This window comes from Piliocolobus tephrosceles, chromosome 14 (assembly GCF_002776525.5).
Source record: "Piliocolobus tephrosceles isolate RC106 chromosome 14, ASM277652v3, whole genome shotgun sequence".
Classification (NCBI taxonomy): Eukaryota; Metazoa; Chordata; class Mammalia; order Primates; family Cercopithecidae; genus Piliocolobus; species Piliocolobus tephrosceles.
This window is the reverse complement of record NC_045447.1, coordinates 14,933,735-14,955,918: the sequence shown is the minus strand read 5'-3', so window position 1 is coordinate 14,955,918 and position 22,184 is coordinate 14,933,735. Positions and strand designations below refer to the sequence as shown.

The 22,184-nt window shown below is 40.5% G+C and overlaps 1 protein-coding gene across 11 annotated transcripts in view; it reads right to left on the bottom strand.

Annotated features, from left to right (window-relative positions):
- The window catches only part of DENND1A (DENN domain containing 1A), a 546,843-nt gene that overhangs the window by 259,464 nt on the left and 265,195 nt on the right, over positions 1 to 22,184 (bottom strand). For all 11 annotated transcript variants that reach the window (XM_023217180.1, XM_023217183.1, XM_023217187.1 and 8 more), the window contains one exon: positions 10,444 to 10,554. In XM_023217180.1, coding sequence (XP_023072948.1) covers positions 10,444 to 10,554 — 111 coding nt within the window. The remainder of the gene's footprint in view (positions 1 to 10,443; positions 10,555 to 22,184) is intronic.

The following is a 22,184-nucleotide window of genomic DNA, read 5'->3' as shown; positions in this document are numbered from 1 at the left end:
ATTACAGAGTCTCTATGGTACCTCAAGGTTCTTCATTCCAATTAGAGTTTAACATGAATAAGAGAAAACCAATTCACACATAATTAAATGAAGAATACAGTTCAACAAGCAATTAATTATCTATACATTTTAAAGTCAGAGAATGCCCGCATAAGTAAAACCCACCAATCTCTCCTATTTTCTGTCCATGGAAGTTCCTTTAAGTTTTTAATATTCTCTGGACCACAAAAAAAAATTGTATATAACGGAGATTAGAGAGGCTGTGTTACTTGGAAGTTTGGCTGCAAAGCCCCTATTCCATGCCACTTCATTACAATTTCTTAAGGATTTCCCTCTTCACCAAAAGGATTAGTTTTCTTCTCACTTCTTTGAATACTCTTCTCAGGTGGTTAGTGTGAACCAGGTTACTCTCTCTCTTTTTTAACATATAGAAGATAAACAAAATGTTCAATTTATTTTATTTTTTAAATAGAACACTAAATTTAGTCTTAGAATTCTCTGTTTGGTAAGTTTCCAGTTACAAGGTCTTGGCTTCCCTCGAGCACAGTTTGAAACAAAATAATGCAGTTTGTTCCTACGGCTGGAACATGCAGAGTGGAGTGTGCAGGCAAAGAGGCCTTGGCTCTGCTCCAGGATTTCAAACCTCCTTCAACTGCCACTCTCATCTCTGCTTTAAGGGCGGCAGATAAGCAAACAGGATTAGTGTTTTCTAGTCCAGAAGAGCTAGGAAAGTTTTGCACGCATCATTCAGGTGCCCAGCTCATCACACAGGCTGGCATCGACATGACAAGGTGGCGTTCATCAGGAAAGTAGCAAAAATGAAGCCAAATATGAAAAGCTGCCCAATCCACAAACTGGCCCTTTCTTAGGGCTCAAGACCAGATGGTACTCAGTCAGACAATGGATGCTGTCAGTGGGAGTGGTGGGACAAGACTGGGGCAAGGCTGGAAAAGTCTCCATGTACATCTCCTAAGGGCCAGACTGTGTGCTGGTGGGGAGATGAAGTTTCACCCACCACTCCTCAGACCACAGGGTACCCGGTCCTGCCCAGCTCCTACATGCCCGGGGACTAATTTTTGTTGACACAATTAGGAAGAAACTGACAGGGAGAGGGTGCCAGTTTATTTTTTTTCTTCCCTAAATGAAGTACCATCAGAAAAGTAATAATGGTTTTCGGTTATGGGTGTGGAGGCTAATTAGGTCGTGGTCTTGCCACTATATTTCCTTCTGAAAAGCATCCACTGGATAAAACAAACAGATGTTTCTCAGGAAAGTAAATATGCCTTTGTCATTATTTAACTGGATATTCTTAGTTGTCCAAATCTCTTTCAGTATCCCTAAATTATAAAGGGGGCAATTAGGACCAAGATACACTGCTGGAAGGAACTGCAACATATGAACCCTGGAAGGTTCTTTATTCTTTATTGTATAGGACAAAGATACATAGCTGCAGTATATGAACGCTGAAACCACAGTGAGTTAGAGAAGATACGCCCCAGGGCTCCACCAAAGCCATGCTCAAGGTAGTAGAAGGGTGCAGGAGCTGCTGGGAGACAGCCAAGTTTAAGAAGGCATGGGCAGAGTGAATGGAATCTGAAGTGTTTAAGGAAATGGAGCTTTGGCTAACAGACTGGGTGTGTCAATGGGAATTCACAGATCTGCCTCCTGTTTCCTGGTGCCTAGAGTAGTGTCAGGCATACAGACAGGGCTTGCCGAATGTGAAGTGAAAAGCTGAGGTGTGCGTTCAAAAGTGACAATCAGGCAGAGGTTCTTTATATTATTTTAGATCCATGGCCAACAGGGTCATGCTAAGAATATTTCTCTGAGAACAAGTGTCACAGGGAACTCATGACAGTGGAGAGTTACCAAGAAGGTAGTATGAGGTGGCAAGGACGCTGGCCTGGTTTTCATTCCATCTTTGCTGCCCATCTTAGACAAGGCACATCAACTTTTGGGGGTGCTAACACTCCCATCTGCAAAGGGAGAAGAAATCCCACAAGCTCCTAGGGTTGCTGCAGGAATGAATGAAAAAAATGATCACATTCACGATTAGCATAGTGCGTGGCACACAGGAAGGGGACAGCTCAAAAGGTTAACTTAAAAGGACTTTAAAAGGGGCGGGGAGAACTGGGGGGCTCCCATATAAAGTACTGAGTATGAATCTACTTAAGGATATTCTTATGCATTTATTCTGTGAATGCTCTTTGGTGGTCTTGGAGCTTTACAAGCTACAAGAAACAAACAAAAACGCAAAACTCTAAGTACTATACAATCAGGTCTTATTTTTCACCCAAACCAATAGCAAACAGCTCCACTAGTTACCTTATCCACCAGATATGGCTCAGGGTATCTTTTTGGCTCTTTACAAGAATTTTCAAATTCCTTTAGTGGGGTGGCTATTCCTAACAACATGCCTCTGGCTCTTGTGACAGTTCCCACATAAGGGCATCCAACAGACATAACCTGGTTCCTAGGCATGCACTTCAAAGGGGCTAAGATTAGTTTGTGTGTAATCCCTGGATGTTTCTCCCTTTCCAGAAGCCAAAGCCTTCTTCCCCTGACACTGCATCATAATGACCTATATTCATGGCCATCTCTCCTATTGACTAGGACATGACCTTGGGCAAGTTATTCCCACCTTTCCAAATGGACTGGCTGTTCTGTAAAATGGGAATAATATCTATCTTCTAGGAATGCTGATGGAATTGTATTGTATTATCTCTATTAAGATCTTTGACCTACTTGCTCTCCATAGAGTTCCAAAAAGCAGTATGAATTAAACTCAGATATGAAAATATGGAAGAAAAATGAGGCCTTTGTGCTAGAGGGAATCACACTGAAGTATTTACATTAGAGAACAAGATTTAGTTAAGCCTTCCCTATTTATCATTTATAAAGGAAAACAATCAATATACATTAACTGAGCAAAGAGAACAAAAACTTACATTTTTCTTATACAGAATATCACAGTGTTATTGACCGAGAAACCCTGAAATGCATATTACCTGCCTCTGAACTAAATATTGTTAGGTTTGTCTCTATTGACACAGTCATTTTTATAGAAGACAGCACTCGAGTGCTTTTATCTTTCATGTGCTTGGTGGCTCTGAGGAGCATTAAGCCTCCATCTTATCAAACACAATTGAGAAAAATGTGGTTTGTCAAGTATTGCAGGCCACATCAGGATCTGTCAAGAGAGGGTTCTCAAAAAATCTCAGGCTGAGATGGCCTTTGCATTTTCCCCTCCGCACCGGCCCCCATCTAAAAGATAATAAAAAGCCAGTCTTAAGGAAGTAAAAGGCAACAATTGGAAAACTTTCAAATTCTGAATTTGAAGAGGCCCAAAGGCGTGAATACAACAGAAGTCTGCTCAGCTACGTCATTCCCAAACTCCGCAGAACCGCTCAGGATGCTGCCAACTGCACATGAGATACAAGGAGAACCCCACCTCCTCCAGAGAGGCTTCCACCAGCAATCCGTAAAACTTCCAACTTAGTTAAGAATCGGCCGGGCGCGGTGGCTCAAGCCTGTAATCCCAGCACTTTGGGAGGCCGAGACGGGCGGATCACGAGGTCAGGAGATCGAGACCATCCTGGCTAACACGGTGAAACCCCGTCTCTACTAAAAACTACAAAAAAAAAAAAAACTAGCCGGCGAGGTGGCGGTGCCTGTAGTCCCAGCTACTCGGGAGGCTGAGGCAGGAGAATGGCGTAAACCCGGGAGGCGGAGCTTGCAGTGAGCTGAGATCCGGCCACAGCACTCCAGCGTGGGTGACAGAGCAAGATTCTCTCAAAAAAAAAAGAAAAAAAAAAGCCTTTTAAAAGTCAAAGTAATACATATTCATAGCTTTCAAAACAAAACAAAAGGTAGTCAAGGCTTATCATGAAAAACAACAGTCCACTTCACCATTCTCCTTACACCCTTCACTCAAAGTAATCACACTCAACAAAGGATTTATCTCCTGCTTTCTAAATCACCAATTCTTGGTTTCACATTTTCAACATTAAGACTTGGACTCTGCCTTCCCTTTGAGAATGAACTGTTATCCTCTCAGAGGCCAGTCACCCCACTTATCCCACTGACTTCATTCCACAAATATTTATCGTGGTGTTACCACAGGCACTGAGGATACAGCAGTGAACGAAATGGGCAACAATCCCTGTCTTCATGAAGTTTACATTCCAGTAGGGTAGGCCCTTAATAAACTGGACATTAAAATTTTATTTCCCATTATAGAATATATTAATTTATTATAAATGCCTGCACAGGCTACATACCAGGCTCTGTTCTGAGAGCTATGCAAGTAGTAACTCATTTTAATTTTACTTCAGAGGAGGTCACTGGTGACTGGAAAAAGACACTAAAACAAGTCCACCTGTTTTAGTGGACAGGTGGGGACTGAATCCTAATGAAAGACTGAGGAGAGAATGAGACAAGAGGAATTAGTGAATAGGCAACTCTCTTGAGGAGTTCTGTTCTGAAAGGGAGACTAGAAATGGGATAAAGGGGATATGGGTCAAGAAGGTTTTGTTTTGAAGTCTGGGAGCTTCCACAGCACGTTGGCATGCTCATAAGAATGTGCTAGGAGAGAAGAGAAAATAATGGATGCAGGAGAGAAGAGCTTGCTTACTGCTGGAGCAATTTCCTTGAAGGAAACCACAGTGTCACTTTTCCTGTTGGCATTCCGAGGCCATCATCTAAAACTGCAATCCTTGACACTCTCCACTCCCCATCCTCTCTCTTCGGCTTTATTTTACTCCTTAGTACTTAACCATTTCCTACTGTATGAGATATTTAACTCCTCTGGCTTATCGAGGACCTATGATACTAGAATGCAAGCTTCATGAGGACAGGGATTGTTGCCTGTTTTGTTCACTGCTGTATCCCCAGTGCCTATGGCAACCTCACGATAAATATTTGCAGCATGAAGCAAGCTGGACAAGCAGAGTGACTGGCCTCAGAGAGGACAGACGGTTCATCTGCAAAGGGAAGGCAGAGTCCAGGAGTACAGGCCCCAGGAGGCTGAGCAATGTGGTGTGGGCTCCTGGCACTCTCTCCTGAGGGCTTCCATTAGATGGGTATAGAATTCTAGGTTAGAAATCATTTTCCCTTAGAAGGTCAAGACACTGCTTCACTGTCTTCTGGTTTCCAGAACTGCCACTGCCAAATCTCAGGCAATGTTGATTCTTAATCTTTGTACAAGAACTGCTTTGTCTCTATTCTAAAATTTCATGAAAAAGGAGCTTTGTACCTTCTTTTTAGGCCTCTAAAAATTTGTGAAATATATTAAGTATGTATGTCATATAAACAACTTTTAAAGGAAAAAAAATGTAAGAACCCCAAACCTATCACCTGGCTCAGGCGTCAGCAAACTACAGCGAAAAGGCTAAGCCTGGCCTGCTGCCTGTTTTTGGCAATAAAGCTTTGTTGGCACACAATCACACACATTAGTTTAACTCTGGTCAACTACAAGGTCGGAGCCCAGCAGTGGCAACAAAGACCATATGACCTGCAAAGGCATATTTATTATTTGGCCCTTTATAGCAAAATGTGTTGGTTCCTCACCTGGCTTAAGACAGAAAGCAAAACTTTTGATGTCCGTTGCACGACCCTTCCCAAACCAGTCTTTTCTCTTCCTGTGAGGAAACCATTACCTAAATTTTGTGTTAACTATTTCTTTTTACCTTTGTAGTTTGTGTGAATCCCTAAACAAGATACCATTTAGTTTTTCTAGCTTGAACTTTATATTAATGAAATCATACTGTACAGTATATCCTTGTGCAACCCAGTTCCTCACTCAGCTTCTACATTAGAGACATAATCATATTGACAGTACAGTTCATTTTCATTGATCCGATCGATATTCCACTGTGTGACGACACCACAGTCTATCAGTTCTGTTGGTAGTCATGAGAACTATTTCCAGGATTTAAATAAAACCCAAAAAAAGCCCCTGTGAACATTTTTGTACAGGTATCCCACCATACATGACCAAGGGGTGTGTGTATACACATAAAATTCCACCTAGGAGCAGAATTGCTGAGTGATGGGCATACGTAAATAGTTTTGTAGCACATACCCTTCAAACAGTAGTAAACGATATTCTCTAATACATTTCCAATATAACACCCGGCTTTGTCAGCCACCAAATCTTTTGCAAACCTAGGGTTTCACTGTTGGCTTTGTTTGTTTTTTTTAGAGACAAGGTCTCGCTCTGTTGTCCAGGCTGGAGTGAAGTGGTATGATCACAGCTTACCGCAAAGCCATGATCCTGGCTCAACTGATCTTCCCGCCTGAGTACAGGCGCGTTCTACCATGCTGATTTTTAATTTTCTTTGTAGAGACAGGGCTCTCACTGTGTTGCCCAGGCTGGTCTTGAACTCCTGGCCTTAAGCAATCCTCCCACCTTGGCCTCCCAAAATGTTGGGATTACAGGTGTAAGTCACTGTGCCCAGCCATAATCACTGTAGTTTTAATGTGCTTTTTGATGATTACTAATGTGATTGACTATCTTTCCACATAGATGTTGGCCATTTGTATTTCTTCTGTGAAATGCTAATTCACGCCTTTTGCCAATTTTTCCATTGACAGGTTTGTCTTTTTTAATTGTCATAGTTCTGTATTTATTTCCTATACTAATTTTCTGTCAGTTTTTCTATGCGGCAAATCTCAGCTTGTGACTTTTCAGTCATTTTCACAGAAAAGTATCTTTTAATGAATAAAAGTTCAAAATTTTAATATTTTATTTTATACAATGTATATTTTGGACCATCTTTAAATAAGCCCTTCTCTACTCCAAAGATCATCAAGGAGTATTCTATTTTGTTTTCTTTTTTTTTTTTTTTTTTTTTTTGAGACGGAGTCTCGCTCTGTCACCCGAGCTGGAGTGCTGTGGGCAGATCTCAGCTCACTGCAAGCTCCGCCTCCCGGGTTCACACCATTCTCCTGCCTCAGCCTCCCGGGTAGCTGGGACTAGAGGCGCCGCTACCTCGCCCGGCTAGTTTTTTGTAGTTTTTAGTAGAGACGGGGTTTCACCGTGTTAGCCAGGATGGTCTCGATCTCCTGACCTCGTGATCCGCCCGTCTCGGCCTCCCAAAGTGCTGGGATTACAGGCTTGAGCCACCGCGCCCGGCCAGGAGTATTCTATTTTGTCTTCTAAATGTTTTTAAATTTTGCCTTTCACATTTAAGTTATTGATCCATTTGGAATTTATTTTTGTGTGTGTACAATAGAAACTGTCTTCCTTTCTTTTCCCATGTGGACAGCCAATTATTGAAAAGTCCATTGATTCCCCCAGAGATTCTGCAATGCCACCTTTTATGATATAAAGAGCCCATATACATGTGATCTGTTTTTGGGCTCTCGATTCTGTTCCATCAGCCCATATGTGTATCCTCATCCCAGTACTAGCATCGTAATTACTACAACTTTATAGAAAGTTTTGATATCCGGTAAAGCAAGCTTCCACAACCCATTCTTTTTTGTCAAGTATGTTGTAGCTCTTTCTCTGGCTTTTCCATATTAATTTTAGAATTAGCTTGTCAGGCACTATGTAAAACCCTATGGGGGTTTTGAATAAAATTGTATACAATCTATACATCACTTTGAAATGAAACAAAATCTTCAAGATATTAAGTCTTCTTATTCATGAACATGGTAGTGCTTTCTGTCCCTCTATTGAGGACCATAAAAGTTTTCTCATTTAATATGTTAATATGTAAGTTATATTAATAGATTTTCTAGTATCATCAATCATTTGCTTCCTATTTGAGGATTTTTACCCCTACATTACTCAGTGACATTGGCCGCTGATTTTTCTTTCTTGTGCTGTCTCTGTGTTGAATGTCAAGGTTATACAAGTGTCGCAGAAAAAGCTGGGTTTCATTCCCTCTTGTTCTAGACTCTTAAGGAGTTTGTCTAAGATTGAAATAATCTTTTCCTTGAGATGTTTGATAAAACACACTTGTAAAACTACCTGGGATGAGTGTTTTATCTGGAAAAATATGTAAAGATATTGATCCAATTTCTGTAAGTTAAAAAACCTATTTAATTTTTCTATTTCTTCTGGAGTCAACTTTGCTAAATTATTTTTTTTCTATTTTGCCTTAGTTTTCAAATGCTGGCATAAAGTTGCTAACAGTATTTTCTTATTATTTAAAATTTTCTGCTGCATCTGTTGTGTTTGTAGATTTATTCCTTTATTTCATTTTAGTTTTGGGGAAGCAGAAATAACTTTGTGTGTTTAATCCACTACATTGATGAGAGCAAAATCACACAGAAGGTTCATTCTTCCTTATCTGTAAGAGGGAATTAATTACAGAACCCACTAAGGCTGTTGTATTAAGGATTAAATGAGTTAATACATGAAAAGTGTTTAGGACAGTGCATGGCACACAATAAGGGATCAAAAACATCATGATTAAATGATAGGGAATTCAGTTCCACTGAGATGATGTCACGTTTTTGTTGATGACTGAAATTTAACAATTTAAAGCAACAGTAACTGGTTATGGACTAGACTCTTTTAAAGAGGTGATGATTGATGTGGTTGACAATATTCTCATTCTGAAACAGTCTGGGTGTTTGTGCCCTGAAATTATGAACTGCACATATGGTGTAAAATAAAATGTAAAACAAAGCAAGAGGTCAACTACAGGCTATTCTTAACACATACTGGGCAATAAAAAAAAAAACAAAACAAACAAAAAAAAAAAACAAAAAACTGAGTTCTTGATGAGTAATCAATAACCAAAGAAATAATAAAATAATGAAGGTATAATAAAAACCATAAGGAAAACTCTAGTAGTCTCAGAGAGTTTTCATTATTAGGTGCCTTTTATTCATAGGTAAACACATAACTGACTTTATCCACAGGCCCTTCATTAGGGAACTCTCTGCTTATGAAAATATTTTTCTACTCTCTCTAACAGAGGGATGCCTATTAGGCATTCTACCCCCAGTCAATTTCTGTATATAAGCTTTGTCTACAAACAAAAACAACAATAAACCCAGCAAACAGATATTGAATTATTTAGGGGAAAGTAAAGTGATGTCTGTGATTTACTTGGAAATGCATAAAAAATAAGATGGATCACCTGCAATCCCAGCACTTTGGGAGGTTGAGGTGGGTGGACCACTTGAAGTCAAGAGTTCAAGACCAGCCTGGTCAACACAGCAAAACCCCATCTCTACTAAAAACACAAACATTACCTGGGTGTGGTGGTGCGTGCCTGTGATCCCAACTACTTGGGTGACTGAGGCAACAGAATTACTTGAACGTGGGAGGTGGAGGTTGCAGTGAGCTGAGATAGCGCCACTGAACTCCAGGCTGGGTGACAGAGTGAGACTCTGTCTCAAAAAAAGAAAAAAAAAGATGGACTAATGGATGCTATGGATGATGAATAGTTGAATAAATACATGATAAAGCATCTGGCACAATGTCACTAGTAGAATTTAGATGGAAGTATATCAGCATTCATGTAAAATTATTTCAACTTTCTATAATAGCTTAAGAATTTTCATAAAAACTATTGGGGAAAATGTGAACTCTCATACTTAGCCAGTGAAAAACTAAAATAAAAGGAATATAAAAATATTTATATTATACACACAGCAAAAGTTATATAGAAAGTTCATTATAATTTGTAAAAAAACATCAAGGCACCTATAAAATAAATGTGAAAGGATATTAACAAAATACAAATAAAAAAATAAACCCATGGAAAATATTCAGTTACCCCTAACCAAAGATGTAATTTTAAAATTAAAGCAAGCCTGAAATACCATAACATATCTACGTTCTTAGCAGAATTAAAACACCTGAGCGCACACACGTGTACGCACGTACACTCTCTCTCCCTTGCCTGGCAAAGCTGCCGTGAAAATGGTGCACTCATCTACAGCTGGCAGCCTTCACTGTAAACAAGCACCGCCCGTTTGGGAAGCAATTTGGCAGTCCCTAAATCATAGTGCTTATCAAGTCCTGTGACCTGGTGTCCCTCTCCTTAGAATATAACTGGAACAGTCAAAAGAAGCCAAAAGATGTTCATTGCAGTATTATCTACTAAAAGGATTAAATCATAATGAACAACCTAAATGGCCATCAAGAGAAGAAGGATATAGTAAATAATGACACATCTGTATCATGAAATACGGTGTAGACATTAAAAAATGACAATGATCGAAGCTCATGTAGAAATCTGCAACATGTTCATAACACTCAATCAAATGGAAAGCTATTTATAATTGACTGTGAGACTACAGGAATAAATGAAATGTGCATTGGCACTGTAAAAAAAACATGAACAATTAATGAAAATGACATGCTGCCATATAAGGGGACTGTAGCTGACTCCTTTTCCTAAAATCTTCTTTCATCTTGCCGATGTATCTTTCAATTAAAATTAGATCATTAAAAAGCCAGTCTTAAGACTGTCTACTCACAGTGCTGAGTTTGCTGCAAATGATGAGTATCCGGCGTTCGTACAGCATACTGGCGTACAGATGTAACATGTTGTTGACATCCACAGCCACAAAATATTCTGTCAGATTTCTCTAGGAGAAAGAAGAAGGCACGGTTTGTGGCTGATTTTGTTTCTTCTTATTATAACAGTATCTAATAAGAGCATAAGAAACAGAAAATGATCAGAAAGTATACTCTCTTCTTTCCCTGTCCTTTTCTTTCTACCCCGGAGGCCAAATCCCCCTCATGTGTAAAATCATGAACCATAAAGTTGGAAGACACCTTAGAGAGGAAGGAGCCTGAGCAATTACATCTTTGTGTGGTGATTACAACATGAGGTTGCATACAGCACTTAGGTCAGTTCCTAAAGGTGAGCAGAACAGGAATTCTACATGTATCTTACAAATGAGGAAACCAAGACTCAGAGAGATTCTCCAAGATGGAACAGTCTAATAAGCAATGAAGACAGGACTGCTGCTCAAATCTTTGGGCCCCAGATCCTAGAACCTTCCCGATGTGCTGTGCCATATGCCTAAGCAAAAGAAAGCACCCAGGGACCAAAATGCTTCTGGCACTGAGCCCGTTTCTGTCCAGGAGATGCCACCCACGCAGGCCAGGCGAGCTCCTCTCCTGTCATCACTGCTGGTATCCCCTCCTTCACAGTTTACGTTCGCTAAAACGGCTCAGCTGGAATTAAGGCAATTTTGAACATTTACAATTTCCAGGTATTTCACTCAAAAGGGGGGAAAAAAAACTGAAGACAAACAGCAGCAAGTTGTGACAAAGCAGTGTTTTAACTAGCTTTTCTTCCCCCTGTAGCCTGGGCTTCATTCTTGTAATTAGTACTATAGATTGGTACTCTTCAGATTTCAGAAAAAAAATGGAATGTGTTTCATTTACACAACGCATTCTCTACCCACCTGACTTTAACAATACACATGAATATGCTAATTTCTTCAATGTTACAGGTTTTCAATGCCACACAATATAATCCTCTGAAAATGAAAGGGGTTGGGGAGGGAAGGAATGCTACTGCCAGGGGTTGCAGTTTATAATGATTAAAGATCTATAACCCATAAATTGAAGTAAACCAGGTGGATTTTACATGCAAAATAGCATAAAGTGCTTTTCAACAACATTATGGGCTGGGAGTAAAACTGGGCACTTATCTTATAATTTATTATTGTTTGACTGAAGTACCAGGTTAACCATCAACCTTTATAAATACAGAGCAACTGAATTAATAGCTCTATATACTAACTACCTCTCAAGTGCCAGCCACTGTACCAGACACTGTGGATGTGTAATTGTGCAATCTTCACAAAAATCCAGTGAGGCATTATTCTTTCCAATATAAAGAAGTCTGGGAGAGGTCAGTAACTGGCAAAGTCAGATCTGACTCCACGGCCTATACGCTTTCCCTTATACCACATTGTCCCTCTTACACACATCCACCATGGGAAAGGTTCACATCTATTATTAAACATTTCACTTAATCTTCAAACTGCTCCTTGAACTAAGTATTATTATCCCTCTATAAAGATGAGAAAACAGTGGCACAGAGAAGTTGTATAATTTGACAAAGGTCATGCGGTAAGTGGATGTGACATGATTCAGTCCTGAGTGGGTCTGTCTCTAAACCCAGGCTCTTTTTATTCCACACAAAATTGTAGGTAAAACTCATATTTGGAAAAAGAAACAAAACAAGATCAAGTATGCCTAAAGAAAGGGAAATGCTTCTGTTAAAAGTTACTGTTACCCCATTCACGGAGTGATCGGTATGTGGTAGGCAACAGGTGTTCTTTCCAATCTTCCCAACAAGCCTGAGACAGGTATTATCATCTCCATTTTATAGATGAGGAAAAAAAAAACTGAGCCTCAGGAAGTCTCAGTAGATGTCTAAAGGTCACCCAGCTAGAAAGGGCAGAGCCATGTTTCAAAACTACATCTCCTCAATCCGAAACTCATACCCTAACCATCATACCAACTTGCCTCTTAACAAACTCAGTGAAAAACAAAACAGCAAACACCAAAGGCAGTCAGAAGGAGTCAACCAGCGTATCTTGGTTCCTCCACTGGACGGAGGAATGCAGAGCTAATGATGTAAGGGTGGGGTTTGGCACAGCTCTCCTCACAAACAAAAATACGAGGCCCTTCACTGAGCATTTCGGTAAAAAGCTTAACTGCTGATGAATTACATGAATTTTTCTTTTAGGAGAGGATGGAAGTAAAAAGAAAATAGAAATGAGGAGCTTAAAGAAGGCCAGAAAGCCCATTAGCACTTTTGACAGATCCAAAGATAACTCTGAAGCCACCAAAACGTGGCCTCAAGAGTCTGCCAAGAAGCTTCACGCTGGGGAGAAATATGTTACACAGCTTGCCGTCCAAATAGGGAGACACAGCGTCAGAGACAAATCCTGCGCCTTATTTTGGTGGGAGAAAAAAAAAAATCACAAGGATACTTTTGTGGATGGAGAAGGGAACATTTCTGAAATAAAAACACCATTTGATTGAGGCATGTTCCCCATATCCAATCAGATTCTGAGCGACTCAGGTGCTTGTTCCAAAAACTCTACACAGGTATGTTAAAAATATGTAACATTTAGCCAAATTCTCTCTAAACTGTCATGTACTTTTTTTGGTATTTCTCATCCCATCTGTGCTGATTACCAAGATATTTGTGTCTAAACAGAAGCTGTCTTTCTTATCTGCTTCCTCCCCTGCCTCTTTCCTTCTGGGATGCCACCCGCCTGAGCGGGTGGGAGTGCCAACAGCCCTGGGAACCTCGCTCAGCCGTCGGAGCACCTGTGGGGCAGAGCAGGGCCCCAGGAGCAGCTGCAGGGAGCACTCGCAGCTCCCACCAAGCCTCAGTTCAGAAGCAGGCCCCATAGAGTCAGGAATCTCCCTCCCCCAGCCACACCAATCCTTACTCTCTCAGGCCTGCCATGCCTTTTCATACCCACAGGCCTTTACTTCTGCCATGTCCTCTGCCTCAAATGCCCTGCTCTTCCTTGAGGACACCTGCTTACTTTTCAAGGCCCAGCTCCAATGTCACCTCCTCCTAGGAGACTTCCTCAACTCATTTATCAAGCTCCCCTGTAGGCTTCCATTGTCCCCATCTTCCAGTAACTCAGTTTTTTTTTTAAGTATGTTTTTGCCACGAGACTGAGGTCCTGTTGGGTGAAGCTGTTTCTCCCATCATCCAGCAGTTTGATGAGAGCAAGCTCGGTGCAGGGAGGAAGCAATGGCTGAGGGCGCTGGTCACTCACTCGGGCGAGAGCAGTGCAGCAAGGAACGCACCAGCGAAGAAGATGGACCATGTGGGACATGAGGAAGAATGTAGCATGTGACTCTGGAAAACCTGGCTCTGAGTAGGATGAAGCAATTGATTACTCAGTAATGGTGAAGAACCTATAGAAAAAGAACTGCCACTGGAAGCTGCACAAAGGCTGGTAAGTAGCTGGGGATGGTGGAAGGAGGGAGGGGTGACTTTTCATGGTATCTGTGGCTACATTTATTAAAAATGTAAATAAATTAGTGGTTTATCAGGTAACTGGGGTGAGGGCTATACACAGAAGCAGGTGTTCATTTCACAGCCAGGCCAACCATATTTCTCCAATGGATAAGATCAGAGGATAGGAGAAGGGAGAGCTTCCGCAGCAGGCTGTCCTTAGTCAAGACTACAGCCAGAACACATTACGAGCTTCTGCTGATAAAAGATAGGAGATAAACCACTCTCCCAGCCCTTTGCTTCTTCCGTGGACTAAGTCCCCATCCTCTCATTTCTATCTCCTATAATCAGGCAATCAACACACACTTATTTAACTCCTATGTGCCTAGCACCCTCCTGCGAGCTAGGCCTGTAGAGATAAACTAACTGTGATCTCCATTTTCCTGCTTACTCTGGGGTGAGAGGGACATTAGACTCAGAAATCCAGTATGCAATGTACCATGGTTGAGACTACACTCCAGGCATGGCTGAGAAGCCTCACCCCCTTGATGGATATGCAGGAGAAGGCTGGAGAAGGTGTGACAGAGAAGACATTTGGTCTGGGCCTCCTAACAGAGGTTTACTCAGTGGACAGGGGAAGAAGCATATTCCAGGCAGTGGCAAAGACAGGGTGGGGAGAGGAGCTACAGGCAGGGAGGAGAGTGAGGGGCAGGCGGGGCGGGAGAGCAGGGTGCAGGAGAGCTAGGGACAGGGCAGTGCTGAAGGATCCTGACGTGATCCTATTTGTGTTTCAGAAAAATCTTCCTAGAGGCTCTGTGGGAGACAGATAAGAGGGCAAACAGGAGACAGAACAGTCAACTAACAGGCTGCTGCCATATTCTGGGAAAGAAATGATTAAAATATACGTTAAAATATCAATTCAGATCAAAGCTTTGGGTGTGGATGTCACAGATAATCTACAAAGTGGAATTACAGGACTTGGTGATGAATTAGGCTTGTGGAGGGAAGGACAAAAAAATCTCAAATGACTCCTGGGCTTCCAGATTACTATGCACCATACTTGTCCACTTGCCCAAATAGGTTTTTAAAGGAAAAGTCCATTCTTTTAATAAAGGATAAATACTCCTTCTAAAGTACCATAATTCCTGTCAAACATGGTATCCCTGGCCACCTTGTCCTAGGCCTAGCGTCCTGGGTGTAATGCCACCATGGCTGAGCCTAAGTAACCACTTTCTTCTCTGCCAATTTCTTCTGTGTGACTCACCTACTTGGAAAGGAAAACCTTCTTTGAGGACTAGTTCCCAGTTTCTGTGCTCAAAAGGTCTCGGTTTTCTTAGTGCCAGTAAGTTTTTAGGCTTGAGGATATTCCTTTCCTACTCATGGAGTTTAAACATTCTTTCAGTTACACATACATTTATGTCCCCATGAGCATGTGCCTCTCTACCTAGCATCTCTTCTGGCCACACTCTCTAGGGCTGGGTAGCACAGCTACAAAGCTATCCACCACCCAGGCTGGAAAGGGCTCAAATCTGGGGAAGGTCTCTGGACAGAGCAGCCTGCAAGGTGCACTTCAGAAGAAGCCTGCAACACACAGCTCCTTAGATTCTTGGCTCCCACTTCTCATCTCTGCAAAGAAACATTGGTAAGCGTCAGGTCCAGTGCAAACCCCCGTGGCTCTAAATCCAGACAAAGAGAAAGGGAATGGCACCTGGCAAAACCCCCATCCTCCCAGGAGAAGCCTCATAATGGCTGCTCCCTTCTAGCTGTCCCTGCTGGCTCCTGTACCAATCCAGGTGGCTGGAGGCTCACTGTGATCCATGCCTGAGGTTACGAAGCAGGTGGGGGTGGTGGCGATGGGGTGTTGGAGTGGGGTGGGGATGGGAGGGGATATAGTGGGGCTTAGAGAGAAAGCGTCTTAGGTTCAATACCTTAGGGAAATGAGATAATCCTCAAACCAAAGAACTGACTCTAAGCTGGGTACTCCTTGGAGCCTTCGAAACAGATGCTAGTCCGCCCCACTGTCTGTCATTTTATTAGTCTTTGTGACTTTCCACTTCATACATGGTACACAAGATAAAGACCTACTGTCTTGTGTCTGAAGGCAGCTTCCAAGGCAAAAGACTTGGTTTTGTCAGTGGGTCTTGTTTACTGAAATAACTCCTGTTCAAATTATATTTTACCATAATATAAATTTTTAAAACTCTCAACTGATTTTTTTTTTTAAGAATTTAAGTAACCTTAGTTGGGAGGGATTCTTTAAAGGGAATTGTAAATTTGGAATCTAAAACAATCTGCCTAAGAAAGAATCCCAGATACTCACATAAGCAATCAAATCAGAGAAGTGTATTCTAGAAAGGAAAGCAGAGTTTACCCAGAGGTCAACTTTCATCCTTCCAAGTGAATGGAAAAACCATTAGAATAAACAATTACCTGACAACTCTTAAGAGCAACAATGGAATTCTCTATAATCGCAGTTCTTGATAATAGGTCTTCTACTACCACTTCAACTTTGTTTATGTTTGAAAGTCACGATGAGTTCATAAATCTTTTCTATATCATGGTGCATCTTTTGACAAACTGGAGTCTGGGCAATGTTATATGTAACTGTCCATTCTAACTGCTTTCCTCGCATCATTAACCACTTGGTATGACACCAACTAGATAATTAAGACAGGTTTGTTTAATATTCCAAATGAAGGTCTATATGATTATCCATTAATCAAAAGTAAACTTCAAAACCTGGACACATAAAAAAAAATCCTTTATACAGCTGGTTTACAATGTAATTATTACTATATAACTGTTCATGATCTGTGACTTTTTTTAAATGCAGGTCAACTGTTCAAAATTTATAAAGATTTATGCTCATTTAATTATTGCCTGCATAAAATTCACTCCTACATGTGTTATCTTGATAGACAGAGAAAACCCTGATGAGCAATTACAGAGTGATAGTTTTTCACTGAAAAGAAAGAAAATATTTTTACAAAGAAATTGTAGAAATAATGAGAATTAACTTCAATGGGGATCTGAAAGGGAAAAGAATTTATTTTTTACGTTTGCTTTTCATTAATGTCTTGCAGACAAATTGGCCCAAAAGCCAACTGAAAGGAATGTTCTTTTTTCTTCTCCTGGGGGCGGGGGGGGCTACATGTTAATTCATCCATTCAGTCATTTGTTTAGTCAATAAATACATATTGGGCATCTATTCTGTTCTGGGTATAGTGCTACAGTGAAACAAAAAAATACTGATCCCTGTCCTTAGAGAGGAAGAGAGGACATTTTACCAAACATTCAAACAATTAATTATATAACTTACACGTATGATGAGCAATTTCTTAGATGGGTAGGGGGAGCCACGGAGCCAGGGCCCAGACCCAGCAGCATCTCAATGCTTGGATCATACTGACAGGTGTGAATCCTGGTTTTGGCACTTCCTGGTTTGGCAAGTTACCTCACATCTCTGGGCTTCATTTCCTCTCCAGAACAGAGATAACAACCAAACTATAAGGCTGTTGTGAAGATTTCAGAACATAACAAACAGTGCCTGATCTCGTCCACAGTAGATGCTCAATAAACACCAGCTCCTTCATCTCTTTTTTTACACTAACACGTCTCTGAAGCTGTCCAGGAGAACAGGATTATCTGGTGATAGAACATTATTAAGTTCCACATCCCAAAGCCTATTTATCCTTTTTGTTGCTTATGTTCCTTAGAGGAGATAATCAATAAATATTTACAAACCATCTATATTACAGGCAGCGGAGCCCTGGGCTCCATTTGCCACACCAGTTCCAAGCTTCAGACATTCTGGTGTGAAAAGGGCCTGCTAAGACACTTTCAAGGCTCTGTGAAATATATGCCCCATGAAGGGAAATTAATCTCCATAACCATGAAATATGAGCAAAAACCTAGAAAAGATGTACTCCAGGAATAATGGGTTCTTCAGCCCTCAGCTGAAATTCAGATCTCAAGGGAGGTTAAGACTAGAATTCTGGGAGAACCAAGAAAAGGAGAAAAAGAAACAGATCACTGAAAGCAGCATCTCCATCACACCAGACATTGTCTTTGGACTCTACATTTAATACTTCATGAGTTTCTCACATTTTCCTTTTGTAGATAAGGACCTAGAGGCTCCAAGAAATTGCTCCAAGGTCCCAGGGTAGTGAAGCCCAGAATCTGGCTGTCTCTAAAATTCATGTTCTTTCCACTACACCAGATCATAAAGGAATAACAACCCCACAGTTATTGCTTGTTTCAATTTGCAATGCAGCAATTTAGTAATTTTAAATTAATCCTTGAAAAATTATCAAGAGATTAATATGCAAATTTGAACATGGCTAGAGCTCAATAGTGATTCTATGTCAAAAACCACACAAATTGGTCCTACAAAAGTTCAGATTCTCCTTAGAGGAAAGGCTTTCCTGCTTCATTTTGTAATTTGCTATATTTTTTAAAAAATCATTTCCTTTTTTTTCCTCATGAATAGAACACATCAATTCCAGGGAGGCAGTGGGGTGCAACAGGAACAAAACCTTACAAACCTGGGTCGCTACACCCTGCTTACGAGCAGACCTTTCCACCTCAGCTCTATGGGTTCTGCGCTCCCTGTCTAAAACGGGGCTCACGTCTACCCCTCTCGGAGTAGCTCTAGGGATTAAAGCAGAATCATGTACGGTAGGAGTCTGGCAGATTGGTATTACTATTCCGCTTAGAAACAAACAAGACTGGCCTTTTACTGGTTTGCAAAGGAGGATTTAGGGACAATGGGTCATGCACAGGGAATTGGTTCATTAGTGGCAAAACCAGCAGAAGGAATGTAAATTTTTTAAATAGTGGGGGCAGGAGAGGTAGCATACTGTGCAGACAGGCTTTGGAGGTAAGGCTATGAGAGGACTTTAAAAAAAAAACTTCCTAATCTCAATTGTGGTTTTGAAAAATTAGAAATGATCAGAACTTCCAGGTACCTTAAAATCAAGTGCTTAAGAAATTATTTGTTCTTAAAAGAAAAAAAAATTTTAATGTACCTAACCTAGGCAATCATTTTTATCATAACATTATTTATAGTAGAAAATGTAAATATCTATTAGTAGGGAAAGCATAGTTAAAACAGTTAAATACAGTGAATTAAACGTACATTTATCTTTTCTTTCTCCTGATACCACCCTCCCAGAAAAAGTCACAGTAAAAGAATTTTAAAAGGCACAAATGCCGAAAAACAGGAGAAGAGTTAGTAATGGAAGAAAGAGATCAAATTTTTGAAAGCCAAAAAGCAGATGTGACTAAAGAAGTGGTTTCCAACCTGGGGCCATTAGTGCCCCAGGGGGTATTTGGTAATGCCTGGGGACATTTTTGGTTGTCACAGCTGGAGGGGACTGTGCTACCATCATGTAGTGAGTAGAGCCCACCGAGGCTAAATATCCTATGATGTAAAAAACAGCCCCACTCAACAAAGAATGATCTGGCCCAAGCTGACAAGCATGTGACTGAGGTTGAGAAAAAAAGCTGAAAGCTACGGATAAGGTAGGCTGGCACGGCACTGAGCATTCAGCCCAACTCATAGCACAAAAACAATTCCAAAAAGGAACTGGAGACACCCAGAATCTCTGAAAGCTAGGAGAGGGGGTGCAAATAAAAATCGGAGTAATTCAATCCCAAGGATCTCCTCTCCCAGTTAACTGAGCTAGTCAACAGACTTTCCTGCACCTCTCCAGAGGAATATGTGTTTACTTTCTAGAAGAATAGAATCAGAAAGGCCTGGGGACACCAGGTATAGTTGAGGACAGGCAATAAAGCCTTACACTGAAAATGAGTATTAAATGAAGGTATACATATTAGATGTTGACATGTCATAACCCACCATTCCTACTCAGCTTCCAGAACACTGGTATTAAAGCATACACTCCCGAGGCAAAGAAAACAGACCAATCCAAAGGAAAAGATTCTGATACTGACATTTGAGAGGCCCCTGCCCTGAAAATAGCCACACTAGTTCCAAGCTCCAGAAATGACTGACAGAGCATCCAGTCAGCTTTTTAATGCCTCACTCTTAAATGTGATGGGCCAGCCATTTGAGGAAAGGCTCTACAGTGAAAGTTATGGAACAAAACAAACAGAAGATAGGAATATTGAGCAAGAAAATAATACAAGGAGAAGAACAATTTTTAAAATCTATAAATAACAGTCTCACAGATGAGCGAAAATATTAATATAATGGCAGAAGTAAATTTCCAAAGGTAGAAAGATTTGCTGAAGAAAGTGGAGAGAAAACTAAAAGAGAGAGATGGAAAATAGGAGAGAAAAAACAAGAAAATTTGAGGAGCAGTACAGGAGATTTAACATTTATCACAGAGGTCCCGGAGAAAGAAAGAAAAATGAAGAGCATTTTTTCAAAGAAATAATGTGAGAAAAGTTCTCAGCTCTAAAGGACATGAGTTTCCAGATTAAATGGAAACACCAAGTGCCCAGCACAATAGATGAAAACAGGCCCCTAGCAAGGCACATCACTGCAATTTCAGGACACCAGGAGAGACCATCAAAGGATGGTTACAATAAATAAATCACAGGAATCAGAATGGCTGAGACTTCTTAGTTGCAACAGCAAAGCTAGAAGTCAGTGGAGAAACATCTTCAAAGTTTGGAAGATACAGTAATTTCCAACCTAGAGTTCTACACCCAGTCAAACTATCAAAAGAATAAAGAAACTGGGCTCACACTTGTAATTCTAGCACTTTGGGAGGCCAAGGCAGGCAGATCACTTGAGGTCAGGAGTTCAAAACCAGCCTGGCCAACATGGTGAAACCCCATCTCTACTAAAATATACAAAAATTAGCCAGGCATAGTGGTGGGGTACCAGTAGCCATGACTATTTGGGAGGCTGAGGCAGAAGAATCGCTTGAGCCCAGGAGGTGGAGTTTGCAGTGAGCAGACATTGTGCCACTGCACTCCAGCCTGGACGACAGAGCAAGACTCTGTCTCAAAAAAAGAAGAAGGAAGTTCTTTTTAGTCATGCTAGGTCTAAAAATGTTGCCTCTAACAAGTACTTTCTCAAGAAAACTACTGGCACATGTTTCACCAAAATGAGGGAATAAAATCAAGAATGAGAAATATGTGAAACCCAAGAACGCTTATGTGACAAAAAGTTGTATAAGAAAGGAAAGGTAATCTACTAACTGCTTCAGCATGCTCATTAAAACATAAACAGCAACTTCTGATTTAACGTAAAAATGCTCTAAAGGTATAGAAAGAATGGGAGAGGGGAAATATGTGACTGAGAGAATGCTGTTCTGTATGTTTCGGGGTGGGGAGGGTTATAGGTGGTGAAAGACCAAAACTCTCATCTTCTATAGGAAAATCAATAAGTGATATCTGTAACTGAAAAAAAATTAAGATTTAGCAATATGAATAAGTTATTCAAAAATACAGAGGGAAACACAGCTGCTAAAAACTTGAAAGTAGCTGGGCAACTTGAAAATTGCTGGTTGTCATCAACAACTATGTAGTACTACATGTTTTTAAGCCATTAATACGCACTACTTTCATAAGAATAAAAATACCACTAAATAAGTATATCATTAAAAAGGATGAAGCAGGTAGATATGAACACTTTTTAGAATACATTAAACCAAAAAATAGCATCATATTTATGTTTAAAAATCACCTACAACACACACAGGTACTCACACATATAACACTAAATTCCTAGAGAAAGATTTCATGAAACACTTGAGGGTCAGTGGGATTGGGGTTGGGGGGGAGGGTGGTAATAGGGGCCTTTCATTTTTTTCTCTATGTATTAGTATTAATTTTTTACAACAAAATATTTGTGAAGAATTTTTAATGACATAGATAGATGTTCATAGTACACTGTTATAAGAAAAGCAGATACAAAGTGTGTACATTTTGTGTGCTTTTAAAAATGTAACTTTCAAAACTTAAGAAAAAAATTAAAAGAATACTTTTGTCTCAAACAAAGTATTACTCAACCCTCAATGTAAGCAATGGAAATTAACCTGCTCTGAATAAAACAGGAGCAGGGATCCAATGCTCTGATCAGTTAGCCATCTACCTCTGTGAGGCCTTCCAGGGCTCCCAAAGCAACACTGGGGTTCCCGGTGGCACAGTTTGAAAACTACATGTCATAAAAAGGAACGATGAAAAAACTCAGAAATAGATCTCTGAGATGGGGGATTATGCTTGATTTTTCTTTCACTGTTGTATGATACACATACACACATACCTTTCCTATGATTTGGTACTATTTAAGTAATA